Here is a 23194-nt window from a genome sequence, read left to right as displayed (position 1 = left end):
GGGTTGTTGTTTCTGGAGCTTCAGGGGCTGAGCTGCAACCTGAGACAATCCTTTTACCCCAGGTGAAAATTTCAAATGCTGGAGGATGTTCATGCTTAACATGATAAGGGGAATGCTTAACAGGATATGTGCAAGGCAAGTTTTTGTTTTTACACAGGGAATGGTAAGTGGTTGGAACACAATGCCATTGGAGGTGGGAGAAGCAGATGTGATAGCAATGTTTGGGAGGCATTCAGACATATGAACAAGTCAAGGATTAGGAGGAGGATTAGGATTAGTCTTGCCGAAGGGTCTCGGCCCGAAACGTTGACTGCACTTTTTTCCATAGATACTGCCTGGCCTGCTGAGTTCCTCCAGCATTTTGTGTATGTTGCTTGGATTTCCAGCATCTGCAGATTTCCTCTTGTTTAAGGATTAGAATTATATGGGTTGTGCGCAGACAAAAGGCATTAGTTAGATTGGCATCAGTGATAGCACAGACGTGGGGGATGAAGGGGCTTTTCCTGTGTTGTACCGTTCTGGGTTCTAAGGAGTATTTCAGTTATGAGGAGAACCTGGATCTGTTTTCACTGGAGAGGACATGATTGAAGTATATAATATCAAGGGAGATAGAATAGGGTAGTTGGGAGAAACAAGAGTTATGTAAAACTAGAGGGCATAGTCTTGTGGTAAGGGGAATGAGATTTATAGGGGTTTTGAGAGTTATTTTGTCACCTGGAGAGTGGCAAATACTTGGAATACACTGTCTGAGACTGGAAGCAGAGTCACAGCATCCATGCGCCCAGGCCAGCACTTGCACTGCCAAGACATAGGAAGCTATGAACCAAAAGTTGAAGATGGGATTAATAATGGATGGATCCCCACATATCAGTGTGGATGTAGTAGGCCAAATGGCCTGTTTCCATACTATATGATTGAATCAAACTCAAATTAGCTACCCGAATCAAACATACTTCTAACAATCACTTAGTGTTGAACCGAGTATTTCTTCAAAATGAATTTATTTAGTCATCACAGTCAAATAACCCAAGTACTGGATGAAATAAATGAAAGACACCCAAGTTTTATAGAATTAAAATGGGTTTGTAACTTCACTGAGATCACATCAGATCCAGTTCACAACCTTTTTCCGATATACTGTATGATGAATAATTTATTCTGGCACAAAATAGAATGAGCAAACTGTAAACTCACCTCGTTGTAATCATACTACAGCAACTACAATAGCAGTGGAATGAATGGTGGGTGGGGGAAAGGTCAAGGCTTGCCATACTGCAATTTTCCACTAGATATATTAGCATAAGAGCATATTATGTACGATCGTAGGCAGACATTGATGTAAAAAAAATGAAGATATTTAAGCAACTTTTGCTTTTCCTTTGATGTTGTTATGCGAACACTGCTAATTCTTTGGGCTGAAGAAACAAAATGCACTGACAAACTTAATTTCATAATAAATAATTTATTTTGAAATAAATGTATTTGAGGATTTAATTTTTTATGTAATGATTATAGAAAGAAAAATATCAAAAGATTATAGAAAGTAAAAATGTATGTCACAGTGGAGGCTTTACAATATAAAGAGACCAGGGTGAAGTAGTATCATACTTGTATACGTGGACATGATTTAAAGATACAGAATTGAATAAAAGAACACCAATTTTTCCAAGGATTCAACTCCACAGTTAGTCAAAAATCTTCCAACTTCATGACTTACGCAGTCTAAGATGAGCATTCACAGACAATCTACCAGAGAGATTTAATCCAAGGTCTCATCTGCCATCACAAGAGCAAATGAAGATCCCAAAAGACTACTTACAGAAGAGCAGCAAAATTCTCCCAGACTCTGATCAACGTTTACCCCTTACAGATTAATAATTAAAATTTATTATTTGTGGGATGTTATGTGCACATTTCTGCATATTACCAGCAATCACTCTTCAAAAGATCTGATATGCAAAATGAAGCTCCTTAAAATGGGCTTTTTTGATGAAAGATTTCTTTATTTTCAATTTCTGAATCATACAACAGAATTGAGTCACATTTCCAGGCAGCAGCCGTCACTGCAGGGTAAAAGGTCACTGTATGTATTAGCTAATTTTATGACAGTAACAGTTCTGATTGGGTTTTTTAACAGTAATTATTGTCAATGGTCATAGATTCACTAATAATGTTGCACCGATACAAGTCTTCAGCTCTGCTCATCTTAAGTGCAAGGACTTGGGTGCCTCTATCCCGATCACTCTGATAGAAATACATTTTGGAAGAACAGAACTGGTTCAAACGGATGCCTGGTAAATGCCTAGCAGTGTTTAGTTTCTGACACCCAGATTTTCCATAAATAAGGAATTATTTGACAATGAATCACTATAAAACAACAAAACTACTAATTACAAGAGAACCAATTTCATTTGAACAAAAGGTATTTTGTAACAAGATGATAACTTACAAATGTTTTATAACTATTGGTCTTTTAACTAGGAAAATCACTTGATTCTTTTGGCAAAAACATTTCAGAGCTTTTATGGGGAACAGATAGTTTGATTCAATTGGTATCAGCTTTCTTTTTGAACCAGTCAATTGTAACTTTAAACATTATTCCTAGACATTAGCACATCATTTTGGCTAAATGCTCCAAAGAAAACTTGTCTCTGTTCAGGATGGATGATAAAAAAAAATTATGACACTGATCGAAGATGTGACCTAATCAACACCCCATACTAAACCAATACTAAAGCTAAATACAATGAATCATTCATTAATTTGCTGCTTTGACATGATTTTGTTATGTACATTACAGCTGTGAGATTTGGGTGTATACCAATAAACAGACTACAAAATAAATTACACCATATCAAGAACTTAAGAGCGAGTTGCAATATAGTGCATCAATAAGTTATCATCATAGCTTACTGAGAGCCAAATTAGTTAAAGTAAGAGGCGAGAATATATGTGGCCTGAATCAAGAATTGCAATACATTTGCCCTGTGAATACATTCAAGCTACTTATTTATTTGTTCTTTCCAACGTATTTTTAAAAGTCTAGTACTTTTTCAGTGAAGCTATTAATATTTTCACATTAACATGTAGGGCAAATGGGAGGTCCCATGAAGATGCCTTACAGAAAATGCCCAGAATTAGAAATCCTAATAAAAACAGGTCTATCTTGTTTGAATGGAATTGTCAGAATGGCACACCAGGTATCTAGCATTAGATATAAATCATGAGGTGATCATTCTGAGCACTCCCAAGCAATGTATATTATTAAAGAAACAAAAAAGGCTTATTTTCCCCAGCTAACAACTTGGAAACTGCCATTCCATAACTTCTCTGGATAACGCAGGAAAATGCGTATTTGTGCATGGATGCTGGGGGATTTTTTTTTTTAATTTCCAGGACTCAAAATTCATGCAATGTTATAGAAGTCCAAAGAGCCATCATGACTGACTGCTAACCCAGCACTGTGGAGGAAATGAACAATGCTCCATGCATGCCCATTAAATTGTATAACTCTTCTGTACTATCAGTAAACTATTATAATCTCCGTCACACAAAACACCCATTCTTGCTCTAAGTGCTGTAACTGGTTTCTTCATCTAACAGTACCTCCATCCATGATTGAGTTATAACTTGTATGTGTTAATTCAACTCCCTCACCTGTCAATTTATTTGAGGCACTTGGATTATAAGGTTGCACTTTCTGCAAGGAAAGCAGGATAAAGTCAGTCTTACAGATAAAGGCGGAAACCATGATCTTAGCAGATATGACAATGGTTTAATTCCAACTAGTACTTCAGAACCAGTTATCAATTATTGCCAAATAAGGAATGTACTTTCAATAACCCTTTATTAATCATTTCAGATGTGCAATTTCTTATAGGAAACCCACAGAAGAATAGCTTGGAATGTGGACTAAATGTGCCTATGGATGTTGCACTTACATCCATCATCATGAAGTGTTTTGAGAGGCTCGTCATGAGGCATATCAAGACCCTGCTGCCCCACCTCACTGGACCCCCTGCAGTTTGCGTACCGTTCCAACTGTTCAACAGGCGACGCCATTGCTGTCACCCTCCACCTGGCCCTAACCCACCTGGACAAAAAAGACACATATGTTCGGATGCTGTTCATAGACTTCAGTTCAGCATTCAACACAATCATCCCTACTGAGCCTGAACATCTCCCTCTGCAACTGGATCCTAGACTTCCTGACTGGGAGACCTCAGTCAGTCCGGATTGGGACCAGCATCTCCAACACCATCACACTGAGCATGGGGGCCCCCCCAGGGCTGCGTGCTCAGTCCACTGCTGTTCACTCTGCTAACCCACAGCTCGAACCACATCATCAAGTTCGCCAATGACACGACCGTGGTGGGTCTCATCAGCAAGAACGACGAGTCAGCTTACAGAGAGGAGGTGCAGTGGCTAACAGACTGGTGCAGAGCCAACAACCTGTCTCTTAATGTGAACAAAAGAAATGGTTGTTGACTTCAGGAGGGCAGGGAGCGACCACTCCCCACTGAACATCGACGGCTCCTCGGTAGAGATTGTAAACAGCACCAAATTTCTTGGTGTTCACCTGGTCCCTCAACACCAGCTGCACAGCAAAGAAAGCCCAGCAGCGTCTCTACTTTCTGCGAAGGCTGAGGAAAGTCCATCTCCCACTCCCCATCCTCAGCACATTCTACAGGGGTTGTATTGAGAGCATCCTGAGCAGTTGCATCACTGCCTGGTTCGGAAATTGCACCATCTCGGATCGCAAGACCCTGCAGCAGATAGTGAGGTCAGCGGAGAAGATCATCGGGGTCTCTCTTCCCACCATCACTGACATTTACACTACACGCTGCATCCGCAAAGGAAACGGCATTATGAAGGACCCCATACACCCCTCATACAATCTCTTCTCCCTCCTGCCATCTGGGAAAAGGCTCCGAAGCATTCGGGCTCTTACGACCAGACTATGTAACAGTTTCTTCCCCCAAGCTATCAGACTCCTCAATACCCAAAGCCTGGACTGACACCTTGCCCTACTGTCCTGTTTATTATTTATTGAAATACCTGCACTGTTTTTGTGCACTTTACGCAGCCCTGTGTAGGTCTGTAGTCTAGTGTAGATTTCTCTGTGTTGGTCCTGAAAAACATCTTATTTTTACTGTGTACTGTACCAGCAGTTATGGTCGAAATGACAATAAAAGTGACTTGACTTTACTTGCGCTAACTAAAGCATGGACAAAGAGTGCATTGCAAATCATTTAGTTAGTCTCGCATAGAGATACACAACTAACAGACAACTATATGCCAGACTCTGAAAGCATCTGCAGAAAGTATCCCTTGACTAGTCTTCAGAAATCTGCTGGCCTTTATGTGGTCCCTGAGGCAGACATCAAAGTAGCAGGGGGGAAAACTAAACAATTAGACTACTACATGCTTTCACCCACTGACAATGACAACAAACTGTTACACATCGATGTGTCTTAAACACACAAAATTATCAAATAGTTATGCAATATGGCAGAAAATAACATTGGTTTCTATACAACGCCTGTGTGCTCAAAACATCCACAATTTCCTTTCATATACTTTCACAAGTTTGATGATGTTGAATTAAAAAAAACTGAACCGTGTTAAAAATCAAGAATGAAAGGTTGAGTGAACAACGGCGGTTCAAGGAATGAAAAACCACATATCTGTCATCGCTGCAGAAACATTCCATTTGAATGAGTCACACTTTCAATATTCCCCTTCACAACCATCGATTCCACGTCCTCACACACATCAGCTGATTAATATAAAATTAAAACAGATCCACAGAACAAAAATAACAAGACTACACCAGTTTCGATGGGAGGAAATAACATAATATCCACAAGCTTAAGCACAGACTTGCCAAAGAGGTGGCAATGACTAAATGGGTGTGGCAGCTTTGAAATAAGAAAACTATTTATATGGTACTTCCTTTATATATTAGTCAGATGAAGCCCAGTGTGGTATATCGAATTATATGCGCTTCACTGCTCAGCAAAACTGCCCAACTAAATTTGAGGAACTTGTCAATGCCAACCTCCAGGGAACCAACAGAGATAATTCAGAATTTCACAGTATAAAGAGCATTAGCTCTTGAGATATACGTCAGAAGTCAGTTTTACACAAGTTATCTTGCTACACTGAATTATATATATAATTTATATCTTTTTGTTGGTAACATAGATTGCGACTTAATTACCTGTGTCTTACATTCTAAAGACTGATATCAAGAATATCAGGACTCAAAACTTTGAAAAACAGGATGCCTTCACCATAAAGTTATTAGAAAAAACTGTTGATGAGAAAACAATATTACATGTAAAGAACATTTTCTTGCTTCAAGATCGATATCTTGTTTCCTTTTCAGAGAATGCAATATGTACTTGTTAAAAGTACACAATTGGATGAGTGAGATTTGTTTACATCATGTCCCGACTTGATTTCATTTTTTGCTAAGTAGTTTCAGTGAGTCATTCAAATAACTGAAAAACTCCTCAATAAAACATGCTTTGTTTCAGATACACCAGCCATCCCCTGCCACGCAACAGAAATGACAGTTCCAAGAGGGTAATTCCCCATCAACAATCAAAACAGAAATGAAATCTAAAATTCCCAATATTTAAACAAATTTTCATAGAAATTAACTTAACATAGTGGCATGTTAATCTCTGTAAAATACCAACGACAATCTTAAATGTCAACAAGATTCTGATTCACCTTCTAAGTAAAGTTTTTTTAATGACTTCTATACAGAAATCATAGAAAACACAAGTTAAGCCAAGGCTAGTTAGCCTCACCAAGATTACTCCGAGCAGTTTTGGGTACCAAAACTTGGTAAGGATATTTGACCCTGAACAAAAAGCAATAATCTAGAATGATTTTTCTAGTCTTTGAGGGTTGAATTATTTTAAACAAAGATAAAATTAATTTCCTTGGAATTAAAGGGTAAGTAAGAGGTGACTTCAATTAAATTTTCATGCTTTTGAGTGGAATTGGTATAACTTTTTTCATGGGAAGACCAAGACTAGGAGGACAAAAGTTAGATTAAAGATTAGCTTTATTTGTCAAATATTCCTCAAAATATTGAAACATAACTTATAAAGTAATTGATTTTGGGTCAATTATTCATCCTACATTTGAGAATAACACATTACTAATAGCCTATGATATTCAAGAATATAATTAAAGGTCATTATTGCTGATGCTCTGCTTGCATTTTTTTGGAAAGCATGCAGTAAGGTCATAGAACCTCTGTTCCCATGAATTCTGAAGAGGTTGACCACAGGGTATGAACATAACAATATGAACATCTGTTCCACACTCTTCCCTCCTTTTAATTAGTCACTTGGAATGGAAATTCAGAATGGTGCTCTTATGATGCTAATGATTTGCAGCCAATATGGACAAGTAATTAAAAGCCAGGTTGAGGGCGGATTCATGGGCTTCTTTCAAAGATATTGCAAAGTGCTTCATCAAATGAATTAGTTTGAAAAGAAATCAATAATGTGTTAAAGGGAAATGCTGTGCAGAATTTGGACAGCATAATCCTGACAGTTATTTCTGAACAGCTTGTAAGTCATCAGTTGAAGAAAATCCTGGAAATCATACTCAATTGAATAGTTCCACCAATCATTACTGTCATCCAAACCTATCTGTTTCAGTCCTTCTTCTGGATTCAGAAGAGGTAGACAGATTTGTCAAAATGCATAGTTGTAAAAGATTAGTCAATTTTAAATGCTAAATTCAGATAACCAGTGCACTCTTAAGTAGCGGACACATCCTAGAAGTAGGCTAAATGCTTGATGCTTGAAATAAAGGAGTCTGGTTGTATACAAACATAGTTCCAATCTCCTCAATTAAAACGTTTACCCCACAGTTATTAATGTACTGTATTAACTTGAAGCAAACAGTATAAATGTTTGTTATTGTTATCATTTTAACTTTATTGTACAATATATTAAAATACAACACTAAGCATTTGTTATTTCTATTTGAATACTGTATTTTTTAATTTACAGAACAAGTGAAAATGACAACCAAAATTTCCAGTGTTAGTAGGTTCTGCATCCTATACCTCTTCCATGCCATTAATGTTTTAAAACATACCTGAAAAAATTAAGGAATGCAACTCAGTAGTTCCCCGTCAATGAGAACTTTGTAACTATGCAAAGGGAATAATATTTTCTTCCATTAGTATTAAATGAAATGTCTAGTTGAATTTGCTGTGCCAGTACTTCATAGCAATATTTATACAAAGTCCAATTGAGTAAAACTAACTTTATGGCCTCAAACATTAATTACTGGAAATATGTGAAATTTAAGTTTGCACCTTTTCTACTACAAGAACATAAAGGAAGACAACTTCCCTTTTCACAATAAATGACTCTTCACAATAAAGGAATATTTATGGTTTTGAAAATATTTGGCTAAGCATCCAAAAGCCCATGCAAGCACCTGCATTTATTAGAAGGCAACTTTTATCCCTCAAGAAATTAACAGAATATATTTATGTTTTTTGTAATTATGTTTTTGCTAATTGTTAGATTCTTTGCTTTTGGAGGAACTAAATTCACTGTATAGTTAGAAATTAACTTCAATAAGATAACATCCTAACATAATCTCCTAAACTTGCGTTACTCAGTTAAATTTGTTTTTCAGTAGCTCCTCAGTTTTTTTTTTGTCTGTATAACGAAGACCTATTCCCCACCACTTCATTTGCAAATACAAAGATAACCTGCTATGGTCTTAACCTTTTTAATTAAACCATAGTTTCTTCAGTGCTCCATGAAGGGGCAGATTCAGTTCAGAACCAAATCTATGACACCTATCGTCAGCACAAACCCATATATTACAAATAATCAACATCAGTTCCAACCATTTCACAAAAAGTGACATTTTATTCTGAGGGCTATAACAGAATAAAATGTCCTTTCCTTATAGAACTCAACATTAAGCAATAATTAAATTCAGAACTGAAGTGTGAATACACATCTGTAATTCTCAATCCTGAGAATTTCCAGGTTAGTTAATTGAGAAAGTCATGGAGTAAAAATCCAGCATTTGCCTCGAAAGAAATTGCTAACAAATTTTTTTTTTGGCAATTTGTCCCCAAGAACTCTTCCAACATCAGAGCTGGTGTACATTTAAGTTGACAGCAAAAATCTTTAAATATTGATCACTTCAGAGTCAACAGATTCAGCACTGACTCGATTTATAACACAGCACAAAATCATAACTGTTTTCAACAGTAATAGGCCCAAGGAAATGTCAACAGTTCTGCCCTGAAAAGGCAGCACTTAACTCTCTGGGTTCTCCCTGCTCAGGTAAAGTTCCAAAACTTCTTTAAACTCCACAAGGAGTCCAACAGTGGAACACAAAGCATGGATTTTCCCATTTCCCCCCCCCTCCCAGAAAGTACCCATTTTAGCTGCAACAGTACAAGTAGTGCAATATAATCTGTTGAGTTTGTATTAAAGCTTGTACTAAAGTAATTTAAAAGTTTATCATTTTTAAATTCACTTTAAAATTTGTTTTTAAATGTTTCCATTGGCAAGGACATTCAAAAACATTCCGTTCTTGGCAGCTTTGTAGCTGGCGTTCTTCGCATCCTTTCCATGGCACTCTATTGCATTAACAATTAGGATAATACGGTCATTTTTCCAGAGATCTATAAAAGACAAGTCTTAACTTTTTTCCCTGTGCCTGTGACAATTAAAGTTGACGTGCTGCTGTCACAAAGTCCAGTCCATTTTCTCTTGTACAAGTTGCATGAAGATATTTTGTAACTGCTACTTGAAAATTGTTATCTGCAAACCAAGATATCTGCATAGTCTATAACACTCATTTTATTTGTTTGAAACAATAGACTGTAAAAACTAGTTATCATTTTGTGGATATGAATATTTTTCTCAAAAAAGTGAAAAAGTGTCTGGTGGGCAATGATGCTTTGCTAATTCTCAGAGAGGCCTTTTTGGACAGCGAAAACAACATCCATATTCTATTTCAGGATGAACATGTAAACATAAATAATAGGAGTGTATAAGTATCAAAATTAATTGAGAGTTTGGATTTAAAATTTTTTTTTATTGAGATGCAGTGCAGAATAGGCCCTTCGAGCCACAAAACCCAGCAATCCCCAATTTAACCCTAGCCTAATCACGGGACAACTTATAATGACCAATTAACCAAATGGTAGGCCTTTGGGCTGTGGGAGGAAACTAGAGCACCCAGAGGAAAGCCATGTGGCCATGGAGAGAGCACACAAAACTCCTTACAGGCAGCAGCAGGAGTTGAACCTGGGTCACCTGTACTGTAACCACGGCTAGCCACCGTGCTGTAAGGTTTTAAAAGCAGTGCCAGATCCCATCACCCCTGATATCACAGCACTTGCTTCTTTTCAAGAGACTGTTTTAACTGTCCTCACTTCTGAACAGACATCATTTCACGAAGATCAAGAGATAGTGATGCATTTTAATTAATTAACATCCCTTGATTAGTATCTAGAACCACAGCCCTCAATTACAAGGTTTACAAAAACACATGACACACCATATACTGCCCTAATCCTAAAGAAAGTGTAAAAGTCAAAGACTAATACAGCTGAGACAGAAAAATAAATGCGAAGTTTAATATAACAATATGCACTTAATGTAGAAAACCACTGCACAGCCTTTTATAAGAATGTTCAAGTTTTTAAAGTGACTATAAATTTGGCCAAGAGGAGCAACTTAAATGGCAAAGTGGAGTTATTTGCAGGAGGAATTCAGAACTTTCAAATCAATGTGGTTGAAAGAGTTGTCACAAATAAAGCAATGAAGGGATTTTAAGATGCACAAGCCAGTGTTCTTGGATGGCTATGATGCTGGATGTTACTTGCCAGTCTAACTAAGGAAGTTTGAATGCAAAGATGAAACTCTTAAAAGATACACCAAGCATAGTCAATGGATAATTACGTTAGGTGATAACGACACAAGTTTCAAGCAACAGAGAATTGAAAATCGGAAATTGAACAGGCAACGGCTGAATGGGTAAATTTGGAAGTCATTGGTTAAGGTTTTGGCACCAAATAACTTCTTTTCAATGTTTCAAAGTCAGCTATGCAGAGAACAAAATCTATTTAATAATTACTGAAACATGAAACAAGTTTGCTACCAACATCATTTTTTTTGTCTTCCTAAGATAATCTAAAAATACTTAATTCGAACACTAAAGGAAAAATCAAGAGCAAAATTAACGTGAAGTTTCTGAATTTAAACTTAATAACTAAATCACAACTCACCATCTATGTTTAGCATCATTTTCCACATGGCAGGTCTGACAGACTGATGGAAACCAAACCAGACTTCTCTACCCCCACCCAATGGATGGTCATACCCTTCAGGGGCAGAGAAGAAAGAGCGGCCAACAGGGGTGTACCTGTAACAATACAAATTAAAGTCAGATGTCTGGGACCTTATGCACCATTTCTATCTGGTACTGCTTAAATACTGACAAAAATAAGTATGAGCCTTGCATGGGTAGATGAGAAACACCATCTCGAAGTCTTTTTATAAGACTAGTAATAAATTCAAAAGCCAGGAATATAACAAAAGTAAGCTATAATACACAGCAGTGTGCAACAGTCTTAGGCACACCAGAATTTTTCTAATGTTTTAGATGGTATGGCCTCCACAGAACCCTGATCTCAACAACATTGAGGCTCTCTGGGATTACTTGGAGAGACAGAAGCAAATCAGACAGCCAAAGTCTGAATTAGAATCAGAAACAGGTTTAAGATCACAAGAAGAAGTCCTGAAATTTGTTGCCTTTGCTGCAGCAGTACAATGCAATACATAATAATAGCGGGGAAAAACTCATGTGTGCGTGCGTATGTTAAATATATTGAAGATGTCCTGGATACTACAGCGGTCAGTGCCCATGATGGAACTGACTGAGTTTACAACTCTCAGCAGGTTACTTTGATCCTTTGCAGTAGCAACCCCCCCCCCCCCCCCACCACCCCCAATACCAGACGGTGATGCAGCCAGTTAGAATGCTCTCTATCGTACTTCTGTAGAAGAACTGAGGCAGTTCTCCAAGATGTTTAGAACAATCTACCGGCCTATTTTCATATAAAACTGCACAACGTACCTAGGAGAACTGATGTAGTTGTAAATGCAAAAGGTGGTCACAACAAATTATTGATTTGATTTATCTCCAGAATTTAACTGCTTCCTCTCTAAAATATTAACAGTATTATAAGGAGCAATTTCAGCTGCATTGTACATTTAGGGATTGTACCCTTGGAATAGAAAATAGCAAATTTCACATTATTAAATGAGGCTACTATTAAAAATCTGTATTCCTAGTGGACTAGAATCTAAGTCAGTTGGTTTGATTCACTGACACTGATTCACTGTTTCTATTTCAGACTTTCAACATCTGCAGTGTTTTGGTTTTGAGCCAATATCAAGTTAATAGTGTGCATGGCAATTATTAAATGATATATGAGGAAAAAACTAACCAGCTACTTATGGGCTGGTTTAGTATCAATTATATGGAAGTTATTTAAGGGACAAAGATAATTTGTGAAGGCAGAACAGTGGCAGATGGACTTCAAAGAGAAGAAGCCAAATTTGATAAAGATGGAGAGAAGAAAGAATTACCGGGGTCGGGGGGAGAATCTTTAATAATGCTGTGTGATAATACTGAGGAAGCAAAAGTAAACACAGAGTCTATAGTGGGGATGCTGGCTCCCATGATGTGCTGAGCTGTATCCACAACACTGCAGTTTCTGAATACTAATTATTCAAAATTATTTCCTTGAATCTGGAAGGCTACCATGTGGCAAGTTAGGACCCAAGTGCAAAATCAAACCTGCCTCTCTTGGGTAACATTTGTGAGAGCTCTACATATTAAGAGGAGCCACCTTTTCGATTACCCTTTCAAACAGAAACTTGTTCATGGAATATAAAAGATCACAGGGAATTATTCTGAGAGGACTGAGAATTTTTGCAATGTTCTAACAGTTCCAGCTCAATCTGCAAAGGAAGAATGACAGATCACTCTCTCAATGTTAGTGAAATGTGGTCTGCTTATTTAAATGGCATTTCAAAACAATTTACTTAATAGGAAATATTGCGCAACAATTCAGAGAAAGGAGATTGCAACAAAAATGTCCATCTTGGCTAGATTACAGATCAGCTTCTTTACTGTTAATCTTAATAGAATAACCCATTTTATGATTGGTTATTGCTTTCTGAAAGTTGAAATAAATAATACTTCAACTATGATAGAAATTCTATCTTTAAGCAAGAAAAATATTTGCATAGCTTTGGAACACAGTAGTGTGACTGTAACAAACATACCTGATCAAGCGTCTAGCTTGTAGGTAATTCAGTATGGTTAGTAAAAATCAATGAATCAAGAAATATGATCCAATTCCATTTCTATTTCCAATTTTGCATACCAGAGTACATCATTTTAATTAGTAGCATGGCCTAGGGTGGCAGACATGTTGGTATGGATGGTTTGATATACCCAATGATGTTATGAAGCTTAACATGATGAACAATAAGGACATAAGGTACTGACTGTGACTTCCACTCAGCTATACATTTAACAAATCAGACAGTCAGCTAGGAGTCAAAGTTAGAATCTATCACAATGGTCTGCACTTTGTTGATAATTATTGATCGACTGGATTGGAAGTTTTGTCTTCCATTCATTTTGGGATGGAGGAATCGATGGCAAGACCATGATGTACTATCCATCCTCTAATGTCGGCCCAAGGGCCCATCCCTTTCCTGCACTGTTCTATGTCGTTATCCTCTAGAAGCTGAGAGTTCTGGTGAAGGTACTCTTGTACTGCTGTTGCATAGGGAGTTAGAAGATGTTTTGACCCAGAGAAATTGAATGAAGTGCAACACATTTCCAAGTTAGTATAGAGTGCAACTAGGAGGGGAATGTGCTGCCCCACTACGTCGACCTGAGTTAGTTGATTACCCTTGTTGCAACATTGTGTTGATTAAATTGTGTCTGTTGGTTATTGCGATATGCCAGGGCTGCGATGTGATATAATCCATCTGGACAATTAATCCCTTTGGGATTGGGATAGGGAATTTTTTAATATAAATGAAGACGCACAGCTTTTGCTGGCTCTCAACCACCCTTATAAACTATCTTAGCAAGACATTCTATTAAGGGCTGGGGTGGCTCAGGGAGGCGACTCATTACCATCTTCTCAGGGAGAGATTAGGAACAGGGAATAATAATGAACAGAAAACAACACTAATGAAGACAAAATCATGAATAATGAATTTCAACAAAATTCAGGTGGCTTAAACTGTCAGTTCACTTACCTAGCTTTATGATTGGGGATTGCCTCAGCTCTGGCAGATAATGCAAAACTCTCAACTCAGTGGAACATTAAGAGATAGTTTTAATACTTAATTGCTTCTGCTTGCTAGTTACAAACAATTATATATTTTTGACGAACTTAGAAAAGCAGAGGCAATATGATTTCGCCCATTCTTTCAACTCGTAAGAAGTGCACAACTATTTTGATGACCAATTGTTTCTTCAAAGATAATGCAGTTTAAGCAAAATTAAAGATTTTAACATGAAAGAAAATAGTAAAATATACTTCAGATACTGGATGATGTATTTTTACACATTAAATGCTAATCAATTTGTAAATTTGCTGCCTGAACCATAAACCAATTTAGATCATCTATCAAATCTACTTAGTCAATATATGGGACCTATGTATTGAACTGTGTGATACCAGCAGATCAGAATACGGTACCAAGGTTCCTTTGATTAATTCATGGGTCTCGTTACATTATGAGATTGGGTAGGTGCAGATATAATCTAGACCATAGGTAGTTGAGGTCATGTTATATTAGTGAACAATGACCTTGAGACACACTGGACACCTAAAGGGGTAAGTACTTCAACAAAAAAGATTCTGCAGATACTGGAAATCCAGAGCAAAACACAGAATGCTGCAGGAACTCAAGCAGGTTTTTATGAAGGGAAGGAACTCAGTCTGAAATGTCAACTGTGTATATACACCTCTCTATAGATGCTGTCTGAGCTACAAATTCCTCCAGTATCTTGTGTGGGGTAAACACTTAGGTGCACTTTTTACACTATCCATCACTGTACTCAAATTTACCAACCAATGCTAAATCACAGCTAGTTTTAAATCCATAATTAAATGAACATAAACAAAGAGATTCAATGGAAGTTGAATTGATCTGAATGAAACATCACAAACACATCAGCGTTTCAATAGAGTGATATGCTGATACTTCAACTAGACTCCCAATATCAGAATTTGCAAAGGAAATTAAGCAGAGCATGACAGGGAAGAATAAGTTTATCATTCCAAAATTGTAAAGAGAGAATGGTTAAGAGACAGAATACTATATTAAAAAAAGTTGTCCTTTTACATGTTTAATGTGGGGGGGGGAAGAAACTAATTGAATTGACATTTGACCTAAATTCAGAGTGTGTATATTAAACCACAGCACTACTCAAATTCCATCTGGATGGAATTAAATGGAATTAATTGTCTGCTCAAGTTCTGACCTGCCTAATATACAAAACACAAGCATGTGTGATTTTACAAATACATTAATGAACTGAAATTAAAAAAACAAAATTTTAATAGCCATATTTAATTGTTAGATCAAAGAGTAATTACTACAGCATATAAAACCCGAGCAGTGAATCGATTTACAAAACAAGGGTGTATTATACTTCATGCTTTCTGAATATTAAGTATTTGCAGTAAAATATTAATAAATCACTTAATCTTTGCATTTTAAAATAGAAGTTATCAAAATGCTGTCAAAAGATTTACTTGTTTAATGTCTAACAGCAAATGAAAAGTTGTTCTTTGTCGTGATCTTAAAACACAGTATTGTGCTGTGCTATGTGGAGTAGTGAACACATCACTGGTAACTACTGAACTACCAATTCATTTTATGGCTGGCTAATAATAGTAACCTTCAAGAGGACCACAACCTTATTGTGGTTTGGAGGCTTGTGTGACTCAATGACCCAGAGAGCTATGCTGGCTGGAGTCAGGGCTTTATGCTTTGGCCCTTGGTACAGGCTTTATACCCATGCCAAACAGGTCAACGGGTAGAGGCCAGACTAAGAATGTTCCACTGGTCCTCCAGGTTCGGGGGTCCAGCTCAGGGCTAACAACCCTGACCGGTAAAACAAAACTGTTACAGAAACAGCAATGAAGAATCCTTCTGCATCTGAGTGCGATGGTATTCCTGAGTCTCCACCCGGGACTTGCATGACTGACAGTAGTGAAAACCGAGCTACTGACATGATGAAGGAAGCATGAACACCGCCAGAAATGGAGGAACTTCACTGCTTGCCCTAAATGCCAATGGTGTAATGGGCAGTAGGTGACAATGGTAAACCTGGTCAATTTGCACGATTATGGTTATGTAAAAGCCTTTGTTCAAGATGATAATAATAATAATAATAATTTTTAAAGTTCTCTGATACACTATTATATGCAATTAATGCTAGTTGTTATTTTACTCTGAAATATATCAAAGGTTGTAACTATCAGATAAGATCTTGCAAACCAAAAAAAAATCCTTTAGTTCTCAGGACAATGGCTATGTCATCTAATTGAACAGGAACAAACTGCTACATGGAAAGAACAGTACAAGATAAGGAGCCAAAATGGCCCAACAATACAAGCAAAAACTTGTGTTTCCATTACATTTTCACAAATTAAGTGGCATTTTAACCAAGTCGCATCACATCAAACCCACACAGAAATAAATTTTCAATACACGAGTGGAAAAATCTTAGGAAACAAGTGCATGGTTAATTACTTAGAGGATTTTAAGAGCCAGAATTGTGCAGCACAAGGTTATTTGATCCAACATACAAAGCTCTTACTGCTTCATGGTTACACTCTAGTCTAACTTCAGATCTTTGCATATCCAATTTTAAATGAATGGAAAAGACTGTTTACTTCAATATTGCATTTTACCCCCGAGAATTAGCTTTTATTGGTCTCCAGGCAAGGAATTTGGCAAGGAGTTTAGGTGTTTATGTGACAGTCACAGCTGGAGTTAGAATGGGAGCAGATCTTCCATATCTTAGATGGGCATTATACTTATAACTCCCATCATTTACTTATTTTTAGCTTCAAGCTAAGCCATAATGCCAATTTTCTGATTTATTTATTACTTTATCACACTTACTGCCTACCTTTCACGTCACTTACTTGCACCAATCTTGTGACGCACATCTGGAGGCTAAGACAGTGGGTAGCCAGTGAGTGTGAAAATGCTGTACAGTTACAAGTTCTTACTTAGTTCATTTTGCATGTAAGTATCATGCTGTCATGCCTTACGATTTCATTCCAATAGAAGCAGAGTTTCTACTAGAGACCCGATTACTAATTACCTGAGTAAAAACTGGATTAATTTATTTTGGATCAACTTAGCTGCTTTGATCTACAAGCATGCCCCTAAATCAGTGATGGAACTTTTATTAGGATAAAACACAAGATGCCCCAATGATGGCATGAATCAAACTGTTGGTGATAGGCTCCTGAATTGGGTGCCAGATGCTTGAAAATTACTTAACTGATTCACTGACAGTGATTTAAACTTGACACCCTACCTAAAATGGTCATCCAGGGTGAGCTGGTGGTCATGTCAGAAAGATTTAGCACTATTCAAATGGAAGCTGGCATGTTATTACAAGACTGTGACTGGGACCAACCTAATGGATTATTGCCTCTCATAGTTGCATGGACTATTCATCTTTAAGGCTTCATCCTATGCTCCAATTTACACTTTATGTCACCAATATACCCAAGTCAAAATATTCCTTTTAACCCCAGAGGGCTCTATGGTATATGGTTAAGGTTTAGTGCACGGAAACTATTTTCCATGGGAATTTCGCCATTTATGGCTGTGCACAGATATAAACAGAAAGATCTAAGCACTTGATCAGTACATCTCTTGAGTACAGACATTGGCATTCCTGAATCATCACTCAGCCAACTCTGTAATTTTAGCATATCTAGCTTATACTCTAAAAGCTCCTTCCTCTGGTTTGAGGCTTCAATCTCACAGAGGCTAGTTAAACTGAAATTTCCTTGTATTGGTTCTAAATCACTTAAATTAACAAAATGTAGGCAGAAGCAGACAAATTTCTTACTGCATATGGCAATTAAGAAAACTACAATAGAAAAGAGAAAATTATTCCTGGTTTTTACTTTAATGGATGAAAACACTGACAAATAAGTAATTAATTGCTTTATGTCACAGGAAAAAGCATTGCAAGATAAAAGAACTTGCATCATTTCACAACTCCTTAATCACTGGAGTAAATTCATTCTCATTTCCTTTCGAGTTTTTGCCATTTCCCAACTGTATGTACTTCTGTTGTATCAGTTGTGTTGGCGCGTGGCCTAGCGGATAAGGCGTTGGTCTAGTGACCTGAAGGTCACTGGCTCAAGCCTCAGCTGAGGCAGCGTGTTGTGTCCTTGAGCAAGGCACTTAACAACACATTGCTCTGCGACAGCACCGGTGCCAAGCTGCTTGGGTCCTAGTGCCCTTCCCTTGGGCAACATCGGTGGCATGGAGAGGGGAAGGCTTGCAGCTTGGGCAACTGCCGGTCTCCCATACAACCCTTCCAAGGCACAAATCCATGGTCTCACAAGACTAACGGATGCCTAAAGTATTAGTTACACTAAGTGGAGGTTCCTTTCATATTGTTCATAAACCCATTAGTAGAATTTAAAAAATACAGCATTTTGTTATTTTCTTGAACAATTCACCATGGCCTTCAAAAGTAATAATATTTGGGTTCTGCAGGTCTAGAAATCACCCTGATTTTTCTATTTTCATTAAGAAATGTTGAGTGGGATATGGGCCAAATGCAGTCAAATGTGACTAGGCCAGGTTTATCATCTTGGTTGGCATGGGTGAGTTGGGCCAAGGGGCCTGTTTCTGAGCTGTACAATACTATGACTAATCTCCTAACAAAATTAAGATGCAAAATGGGTGGAGGTATGACCCCATACATTTTCCACTTACAATGACAATACAGTCGTCCCTCGGTATCCGCGGGGGATTGGTTCCAGGACCCCCCACGGACACTAAAGTCCGTGGATGCTCAAGTCCCTTATATAAAAGGGCGTAGTATTTGCATATAACCTACGCACATCCTGCCGTATAATTTAAATCATCTCTAGATTACTTATAATACCTAATACAATGTCAATGCTATGTAAATTGTTGTTATACTGTATTGTTTAGGGAATAATGACAAAAGAGGTCTGTACATGTTCGGTACAGACACAACCTTTGAAGCTCTTCTGGGAATGCTGATGCTGTCTTGGCATCAGCCGATCCCGATTCTCCCGTGATCTTTAAGTTCTTGAGGCTGTAGCGCTTTACATAGCTAGCCAGCCATCCCTTACTAGCTTTAAACTCCTTCCTCTTGCTCACAACACAGGTAGTGAACGAACGAGACATGATGCTCGAAAAACAAGTGCTGGAGAGAGACTGAGGATCTGTGATATGGTGGGAAGCTACAGCAGGGTATGCCTACACATCACTTCATTCGCATGGATTCAGTGTAGTGCTTGGCATGCGGCAAATTCAAGTTTTGCTTTTTGGATTTTTTTTTCAAATATTTTCGAGCCGCGGTTGGTTGAATCCGCAGATGTGGAACCCATGGATACGGAGGACTGACTGTATAGGCAAAATTTATGAGAGGAATGTGAATTTTTAAGAATTATTTTAACTTCATCACCATATAACATAGAAATTAATATCACAAAGCAAATGGCAGAGATCTATGTTCGAGAGTTCATTTAGACTCATGTTATCCTATATGATGGTTTCAAGAAACATGCGCAGTAGACTAATATGACTGATTTCAGAGCCACACTGGAAGCAACTGAGGAGCAAGAAAGCTATATATCCAATAAATAAAAGTTAGTAGTTTAATCTGTGCTTGGTGGATTAAAATAAATTAAAATCAATACCAAAGAGTGTAAAGGAATTTTGACAGTTACTCACTTCATGGAGGGAAGATGTCGAAGGACAACATCAACAGCGTGGACAGGATTTGTGCTGAGTGGCTTGTCTAGATCCAACCCGGGCAGCAACTCTGGCATGCTACGACCAGTCAAAACTTCATGTAGCAAGTGCCAGCTCACTCTTGAAACAAATTTTATTGATACCCTGAAAATTCGGTCCTTCCCTTCTCCTGGTAACGTCACCTCCAAATCCACCTTAAAGGGGAAAATAAAAAAATCAAAGGCATAAGACATCTGCAATATTTCTTTGTGCACAGGGTATACATCAAAACATACAGTGAAATGCGTTATTTGTCTCAACAACCAGCACAACCCAAGGATGTGCTGGGGGCAACCTGCAAGCATCGCCAGACATTCGGTGCCAAAACACAAACAGACTGTGGCAGTGGAGGTACAACAATTTACTTGTTACTTGTCATTCCATGTGAAATGGTATTTGGGCAGTCAAAATTAAATTCTTGCCAAACATCATAAAGATGTCGTAGGGATGCTCTGCTAAGTTATGCAGCAAGAACTAGGAAGTCAAACGTAACATTGGCTCTATTGCAAGATAGTTGGAGTTTAGAAATACGGAAGTATTACAATGATATGGATACACATTGAGCAATTGTCCCCTTATTTAAGAAAGGATGTTGTGGAGAGAGGCAAAGAAAGAGGAGAGGATTCACGAGCGGCTCAAGAAATTAGATCTATATTCTTTGGAATTTAGAAGAATGAGAGGTGATGTTACGTGTGCGCGCACTGCGCGCCTGTGTTCTTGTTTTCTGTTCTCTCTCTCTCTCTTCATCCAGCTTCTCTTGTTTCAGGTGTGCTGAGCAACTGTCCATCTCCACTTACAGCGCTGCTGGACCCACCTCCTTGTTAGGACTGCTCCAAATGGGACTTGGAGCGCACAATTTTAAAAAGGCGGCATCCAAGATGAAGAGAGAGCGCTGATGGGAAGAATCGGCTGTTGAAGAGTCATGCTAGTTTTTGTATTAACAAACTTGCAGTCTTAATGTTCTGACCTGTGTTTTTGTATAGTGTGTTTTGAATTACTCCCTTAGATTTGGTTGTAAATGTGTAAATACATTGTAAATAGGACTGCCTGTGTCTGCCTTGTTCTTTTCCCATCACAAACAACATACAACACCGAGGGTGAACTTGTTTTTATGTTGCTTCCCCAACACACCTGGACTAGAGCCAACCTGGGGACATAACAGATGATCTCAATGAAATGTAAAAGATCCTCAACAGCTATGAAACAGTAGATGCCAAGATGATTTCAGCAGTGGGAGAATCTCCTGTGAGATGAAATTTTAAATGATTGCTCAAATCTTGTAACTAAGGTCCTACTTCTATTATTTTATATACAAACCTTGAATCTGAAAGTCAAAATGTCCATAAGGAGTAGTGAACAATAAATCAAGTATCTAGAAAGAGAGCAAAGAGGTTTAGAACTGCACTAGAGGAAAAAGCACTGGAAAATGCGGATCAGGTTTATTATCATTGTCTTACATCAGGAAATTTCTTGTTTTGTGGCAGTAGTGCAGTGCCAAACATAAAAGATTACTATAGGTAATAATAAAAATAAATAAATACAGTAGTGTGAAAGAGGATAGCAAAGCAGTATTCCTTTCCATTCAGAAGTCTGATGGAAGAGCAGAACAAGCTGTTTGTAAAAGACCTAGATAGAATGGCTGTGGAGAGAATGTTTCTAGTAGGAGAGTCAAAGACCTCAGAATAGACCGATGTCCCTTTAGAACAGAGGATTTTTTTTTTAGCTAAACCGTGGTCAATCTGTGGAATTCATCACCACAGACAGTTATGGAGGCCAAGTCACTGTATATATTTACAGTTCAGATTGATAGGTTCTTGATTAGCAAGGGTGTCAAAGGTTACAGAAAGAAGGCAACAGAATGGGGTCGAGATGGAAAATAAATCAACCATAATCGAATGGTGGAGTAGACTCAATGGGCGAGGGTGTGGGCCTTCAGGCTCCTGTACCACCTCCCTGATGGTAGTAAGGAGTGTTTGTTCTCCAGTGGATGAAAAAGAAAGAATTGGGCAGCAGGCTACTGTACAAGAAAAATAAAAGGCGATGTTTAGTGCACTACACTGCCATCAAGAACAAATGAATACAAGGTAGGACCAGAATATCGAAAGGTTGAGGCTACATTTGTTGAAGATCTCAGAAAAGTCATCGACTTGATCACTGCAAATTGCTGGTGGATTCATTATTTTAGTATGAGGACGGGTAAAGACTGGTAAGACAGTTCTGCTTATAGCCTGGATTACTATATGGAATTGCAATGTTGTAGCCATTACAGAAATTTGGTTGAGAGAAGGCCAGGACTAGCGGCTGAAAGTTCCAAAATTCAGACTTGTAGACATGATAGAGATGTAAAAAGGTGGGGGGGTGGGGTGAAAATATGAGAGAAGTACGTAGATCAGATAGTCAGAACCTTTTTTCCCCACGGTGGCAATACTGGAGCGTATATGGTTAAGGTGAGAGTGTTGAAGGCACCACAAAGGGAAGTGGTAAAAGCAGATACAATAGTAAAGGTTAAGAGGCATTTAGACAGACACATGAACAGGTAGGGAAAAGAGGGATACAGATCACATGCTGGCAGATGGGATGAGACATCAAAGGTAGCCGGAGGCTGTTCCTGCACTGTACTCTATGTTCACCATTTATATCTAAATATGGAATGACTTAGGAAAATTAATTAATGAAAAGGGCTGCTTAGCAATTATACTGATACTGTAATAAGCACACTATAACACCACAGATTTTTAAATGAATCCTTTCTGGATGAACAGATTATTAATGAAACTATAAATGGTTAATGTGATTCAGTATTAATTGCTCATGAAGAAATGTCTGAAACCAATACAGAAATTTAGAAACAATAATCTCAATGTTTACCATGACGGTCTTCATGAACATAATTAAAATCATCAGGAGAATAAGTAAATGCAGGAAATTATAAGCACCAGGATTCAGAATCAGATTTAATATGGCAGATGTCACAAGATTTGTTAATTTGCAGAAGCAGTATATTATAATACAGAATAATTCAAAGTATATATTACAGTAAGTAAATA

The 23194-nt window shown here is 37.8% G+C and overlaps 1 protein-coding gene across 4 annotated transcripts in view; it reads right to left on the bottom strand.

Annotated features, from left to right (window-relative positions):
* Nucleotides 1-23194, bottom strand: part of LOC140719806 (protein argonaute-3) — a 126745-nt gene that overhangs the window by 44947 nt on the left and 58604 nt on the right. For all 4 annotated transcript variants that reach the window (XR_012097008.1, XR_012097007.1, XM_073034702.1 and 1 more), the window contains exons 4-5: nt 20088-20302; nt 11303-11439 (exon numbers count right to left, since the gene is read on the bottom strand). Coding sequence is in view for 2 of the 4 variants with exons in the window: in XM_073034702.1 (XP_072890803.1) it covers nt 11303-11439; nt 20088-20302 (352 nt within the window). In the remaining 2 variants the exon portion in view is untranslated. The remainder of the gene's footprint in view (nt 1-11302; nt 11440-20087; nt 20303-23194) is intronic.

The sequence above is a fragment of the Hemitrygon akajei genome, chromosome 32, assembly GCF_048418815.1.
Source record: "Hemitrygon akajei chromosome 32, sHemAka1.3, whole genome shotgun sequence".
Lineage (NCBI taxonomy): Eukaryota > Metazoa > Chordata > Chondrichthyes > Myliobatiformes > Dasyatidae > Hemitrygon > Hemitrygon akajei.
Note: the sequence above shows the minus strand (reverse complement) of the source record. Positions and strands in the feature narration are given on the sequence as shown.